A 6,409-nucleotide genomic window follows, 5' to 3' on the forward strand; every position below is an offset into this window, starting at 1 on the left:
TAACAATTGACAACTAACCAACTGTCCTGGACACACAATGCAGCTAGCTGAGGTGTTTGCCCAGGACAGTGTGCTTGAACCTGTGTTGGTTATAAGCATGAAAATAAGTTGAAAGAAATATCGTTACTTATAAGTAGTTTGGAATTCAGTGATTACTGATCAGTGCCTGCGAGGGAAGATTACCTCAAAGCGATGACCACCCCGCCTCTTCACCAAGTTCTCTTTATTCTATAATAACAAAGACATTAGAGACCAAAAGATGACTTTACAGCTGTTTTGTGGATTATAAGACGGCCTTTGATTCGGTGAATAGAGCCAACATTTCGCATAGGTTACTTAAATATGGAATATGTGGGAAAATGTTGCAAGTTATAAAATCTATGTACCTTTGTAAAGTTTGTTTTATTTAACGACGCCACTAGAGCACATTGATTTTTAATCTTATCATCGGCTATTGGACGTCAAACATATGGTCATTCTGACACTGTTTTTAGAGGAAACCCGCTGTCGCCACATAGGCTACTCTTCTTTACGACAGGCAGCAAGGGATCTTTTATTTGCGCTTCCCACAGGCAGGATAGCACAAACCATGGCCTTTGTTGAACCAGTTATGGATCACTGGTCGGTGCAAGTGGTTTACACCTACCCATTGAGCCTTGCGGAGCACTCACTCAGGGTTTGGAGTCGGTATCTGGATTAAAAATCCCATGCCTCGACTGGGATCCGAACCCAGTACCTACCAGCCTGTAGACCGATGGCCTGCCACAACGCCACCGAGGCCGGTCTATGTACCTTTGTGTTAAAACTTGTGTTAGTGTAAATGGCTTTCAATCAGAGTTTTTTTTTAATGTGACCTGGGTCTAATGCAAGGTGAAGTATTGTCCCCAATATTATTTGCATCATTTTTAAATGATATAGAGAATGAATTTATTATAAATGGATGTACAGACATATTATTTTAAGATTTGAGTCTTTTTTTTTCTTTTTTTTTGCAGACGATATGGTTATTTTTTCAAATAGTATAGAAGGATTGCAACAGATGTTAGATGTACTATATAGTTATAATGAAAAATGGGGACTAACAGTGAATATATTAAAGACAAAAATTATGGCATTAATTCCAGGTGGTAAAGTGAAGGATGAGGAAAACTGGTTATACAATGGTCTATTGGTTGATGTTGGAGACCAGTTTATCTATCTTGGTATCTTACTGAATTATAACAATGAATTCACACCTGCTATTAAATGTATATTTGAACAAGGTAGAACAGCCTCCTTTTCTATGAAGAAAAACAATAAGGCATTGTTTTTAAATTACAACACAGTAGTATCATTGTTTGATACATATGTATCTAGTATATTATTTTATGGCTGTGAAATATGAGGATTACAGAATGCAGAGGCTATTGAAAAAATACATTTAGACTTCTTTAAAAATGTTAAAGGATCTACAACAAATATGATATATTTTGAATTGGGGTGATATCCATTCTTGTATGAACGTAATTATCGTATGGTAAAATATTGGTTAAAACTTATTTCTTAAAAAACAGTGTGTGTGTGTGCGTGCGTGCGTGCGTGTGTGTGTGTGTGTGTGTGTGTGCACGAATGCATCTATTTTATGTGGTGTATCTATATCGGGTTTCACTAGTGTATATGATACATATATATATATATATATATATATATATATATATATATATATATATATATATATATATATATATATATATATATATATATATATATATAAACGCACGGACACAGGAGATAAAAATCCGTGTCTGATTCACAGACTGTATCTCACGGTGATCCCGGGACTCGAACCTTAATGCTAATTTATTAATCAAACACTCCTCGAGTCTTGCTTAAAATGTTTCAACTCTAAATAGCAATTTAAAATTATCATTTATAGACAAACGTATTGATCTATTATTATTATTATTATTATTATTATTATTCGAAATATATGTATGTATATTATATATACTCACTCAGTATGTCTTTTTATTTTCTCTCTCTCTTCTTGTCTCTCTGTATATCCATTCATCCCCTCTCTCCTCTCTCTTTTTCTCCATCTATGTCTGTCTGTCTCTCTACATCTATCTCATCTCTCCCTCTCTCTATGTCTTCCCCCTCTCTCTCTATCTCCCCCCCCCCCCCTCTCTCTCTCTCTCTCTCTCTCTCTCTCTCTCTCTCTCTCTCTCTCTCTCTCTCTCTCTCTCTCTCTCTCTCTCTCTCTCTCTCTAACGTTAATGCTAATTTATTAATTGAACACTCCTCGAGTCATGTTTAAAAATATTCAACTCTACATAGCAATTTAATCATTATCATTTATAGACAAACGTATTTATCTATTATTATTATTATTATTCGAAATATATGTATGTATCTTATATATAAAATTCTGTTCTTTTAGATATATTTAAAATATATTTAATACGTGTACGTACCTGTGCATTCCGGGGGTGGGGCCATGTTAGGGGGTGGAGCCATGCTAGGGGGTAGTTGCATGGAGACTGGTGCCCCCACTGCATAACAGGACCAGTCCTTCCCTTTGCAGGAACACGTCATTGATCCTCCATCCTTCAATTTGGATCGCTCCGTGTATCCAGACTTATGACACTTCCCTTTAATCAGACATCCTGTTGTAACAAAACACGAGTACACGAAATGTTTTATATGTGACCAGACGCATAACACTTTAATCAGACATCCTGTTGTAACAAAACACGAGTACAAGAAATGTTTTATATGTGACCAGACGCATAACACTTTAATCAGACACCCTGTTGTAACAAAAGACGAGTACATGAAATATTTTATATAATATACTCTGTCAAAAAAGAAACGCATAGGTGATACGGAAAGAAGAAAAGCGTTTGATTTTACAAAATATCGTGGGGGTTTTCTGCACAATGTTGCTGAATGACCATGTTTGTTAATGTTCCCCAAATGCACCCTAAACCACATTTAACGCATGTTGTGCGACAATTGCAGGAATCGGTGTGAAATGGTCAGATTTTGGCGAATGTACGTGGAACTCGGGGAAAAGATTGGGGTAGTGATGGGTATTTAAAGCTGCAATGCTCGCACTGATGCCTCGTTTCGATGTAGACGAGTTACAAGATGCCAAGACTAAGCTTGCCGAATCGAAACATTGCAATAGGCCGCCTCCAGTTAGGTGAATCGCAATCAGCAGTCGCACGCCACATGAACCTCCATCAGAGCACCATTTCAAGTCTCTGGGACAGGTACCAGCAGTTTCAATCATCTGAAGACCGGCCCAGAAGTGGAAGACCTCGAATAACAACTGCAGCACAAGATCGCTACATCTGGGTTCTGCACTTGCGTCACCAAACTGCCACAGCAACGAACACTGTTGGACGCATACCTGGTTTGAGGAGGGTGTCTGCACAAACCATTTGGAACCGACTTGGAGAAGCTGGTTTACGGGCTAGGAGACCGTATGTTGGCCGCGTCCTGCGACGTCAACATCGACGTTTACGTGTTTGCTGGTGCACGAATATACAGGGGTGGAACTTGGAAACCTGGCGGCGAGTATGGTTCAGCGACGAGTCACGTTTCTTTCTACAGCGACGTAATGGACGACAACGTGTTTACAGACGCGGCAATGAACGTTTTGGCAACAACTGCGTCGCCCAAGTTGACAGATTCGGTGGAGGGAGTGTCATGATGTGGGGAGCCATCTCGTACACCGGCAGAACTCAACTTGTGTTCGTACAAGGCAACCTGACAGCTGTACGCTACCGGGATGAAATTCTTCGCCATCACATGCTTCCCATTTTGAATCGACAGAGAGAACTATTTCAGCAGGAAAATGCCAGGCCGCACGTGTAACAATGGATTTCCTACAGAATGAGAACATTAATGTGTTGCCATGGCCATCAAGATCGCCAGATCTCAACCCCATTGAACATCTATGAGACGAACTGGACAGACGTGCACGCTAGCGTGACCTGGAGCCTCAGATGCTTCTGTTGCATGCACTGCAGGAAGAATGGGCTAGGATTCCACGTGTCCGGATTCAGAGACTTATTCAGTCTATGTCAAGGAGTGTTCGCGCAGTGATTGCTGCTGCTCGTGGCCACACAATGTACTGATTTCAGCGCCCTCGTGCGACGCTGTTTCGTGATGAAAACGCCTCCACTGCCGTCAATCCATAGCAAGAATATTGACACATACTCATGTCAAATTCGACTGTCATACGATAATAAATACCGATATTATGCCACTTTGTATGAAAGAGATAATTTCATGAATAATTTGCCTATGCGTTTCTTTTTTGACAGAGTATATGCAACCAGACTTATATAACTTTAATCACATTTTAACACTATGACTATTTAGAAAGGAAAGGAATGTTTGTTTAACGACACCTCAGCAGATTTAAAACTATGACTATTTAAAAAGGAAACGAACGTTTGTTTAATGACACCTCAGCACATTTTAACACTATGACTATTTAGAAAGGAAAGGAATGTTCGTTTAACGACACCTAAGCACATTTTAAACTATGACTATTTAGAAAGGAAAGGAATGTTTGTTTAACGACACCTCAGCACACTTTAAAACTGCCTATTTAGAAAGGAAAGGAATGTTTGTTTAACGACACCTCAGCACACTTTAAAACTGACTATTTAGAAAGGAAAGGAATGTTTGTTTAATGACACCTCAGGACACTTTAAAACTGACTATTTAGAAAGGAAAGGAATGTTTGTTTAATGACACCTCAGCACATTTAAAAGTATGACTATTTGGAAAGGAAAGGAATGTTTGTTTAACGGCACCTCAGCACATTTTAAAACTGACTATTTAGAAAGGAAAGGAATATTTGTTCAATGACACCTCAGCACATTTTAAAACTATGACTATTTAGAAAGGAAACGAATGTTTGTTTAACGACACCTCAGCACATTTAAAACTATGACTATTTAGAAAGGAAACGAATGTTTGTTCAACGACACCTCAGCACACTTTAACACTGACTGTTTAGAAAGAAAGGGAATGTTTGTTTAACGACACCTCAGCACATTTTAAAACTATGACTATTTAGAAAGGAAACGAATGTTTGTTCAACGACACCTCAGCACATTTAAAACTATGACTATTTAGAAAGGAAACGAATGTTTTAAAACTGACTATTTAGAAAGGAAAGGAATGTTTGTTTAACGACACCTCAGCACATTTTAACACTATGACTATTTAGAAAGGAAAGGAATGTTTGTTTAACGACACCTCAGCACATTTTAAACTATGTCTATTTAGAAAGGAAAGGAATGTTTGTTTAACGACACCTCAGCACATTTTAAAACTGACTATTTAGAAAGGAAAGGAATGTTTGTTTAACGACACCTCAGCACATTTTAAAACTGACTATTTAGAAAGGAAAGGAATGTTTGTTTAATGACACCTCAGCACATTTTAAAACTATGACTATTTAGAAAGAAAAGGAATGTTTGTTTAATGACACCTCAGCACATTTTAAAACTATGTCTATTTAGAAAGAAAAGGAATGTTTGTTTAATGACACCTCAGCACATTTTAAAACTATGTCTATTTAGAAAGGAAACGAATGTTTGTTTAACGACACCTCAGAACCACAGCAATCTGGTGTGTGACATATGGTTTTTTGAGAGAGTGAGACACTGATATACTTTCTGATGACGCAGAAGATGACGCTGCTGCAGAGATGGAAACCTCGTATGTGGAAAGATACGAAGAGGAAGACTAACGGCTATGTAAGAGTAGTTTATAAATATAGATACTCTCGGCCTAGGCTGCTGCCTCGTGGTTAAGCCATCGGACATAAGCCTGGTTCGCAGCCAAGGACCGTCTCCTGCACTGACGGAGTTTTAATGACTCAATTTTTAGGTGCAAGTCCACTACACCCTCTTCTATCTAACTAACCACTAACAATTGACAACTAACCAACTGTCCTGGACACACAATGCAGCTAGCTGAGGTGTTTGCCCAGGACAGTGTGCTTGAACCTGTGTTGGTTATAAGCATGAAAATAAGTTGAAAGAAATATCGTTACTTATAAGTAGTTTGGAATTCAGTGATTACTGATCAGTGCCTGCGAGGGAAGATTACCTCAAAGAAATGACCACCCCGCCTCTTCACCGAGTTCCCTTTATTCTATAATAACAAAGACATTAGAGACCAAAAGATGACTTTACAGCTGTTTTGTGGATTATAAGACGGCCTTTGATTCGGTGAATAGAGCCAACATTTCGCATAGGTTACTTAAATATGGAATATGTGGGAAAATGTTGCAAGTTATAAAATCTATGTACCTTTGTGTTAAATCTTGTGTTAGTGTAAATGGCTTTCAATCAGAGTTTTTTTAAAATGTGACCCGGTTCTAATGCAAGGTGAAGTATTG

General features: G+C 38.4%; 1 protein-coding gene across 1 annotated transcript in view; it reads right to left on the minus strand.

Annotated features, from left to right (window-relative positions):
• The window catches only part of LOC121367257 (kielin/chordin-like protein), a gene marked incomplete at its 3' end in the record, with an annotated part of 32,932 nt that overhangs the window by 23,705 nt on the left and 2,818 nt on the right, over nucleotides 1-6,409 (minus strand). Inside the window, exon 3 of the mRNA XM_041491370.1 lies at nucleotides 2,454-2,645. Coding sequence (XP_041347304.1) covers nucleotides 2,454-2,645 — 192 coding nt within the window. The remainder of the gene's footprint in view (nucleotides 1-2,453; nucleotides 2,646-6,409) is intronic.

The sequence above is a fragment of the Gigantopelta aegis genome, unplaced genomic scaffold (assembly GCF_016097555.1).
Source record: "Gigantopelta aegis isolate Gae_Host unplaced genomic scaffold, Gae_host_genome scaffold73, whole genome shotgun sequence".
NCBI lineage: Eukaryota > Metazoa > Mollusca > Gastropoda > Neomphalida > Peltospiridae > Gigantopelta > Gigantopelta aegis.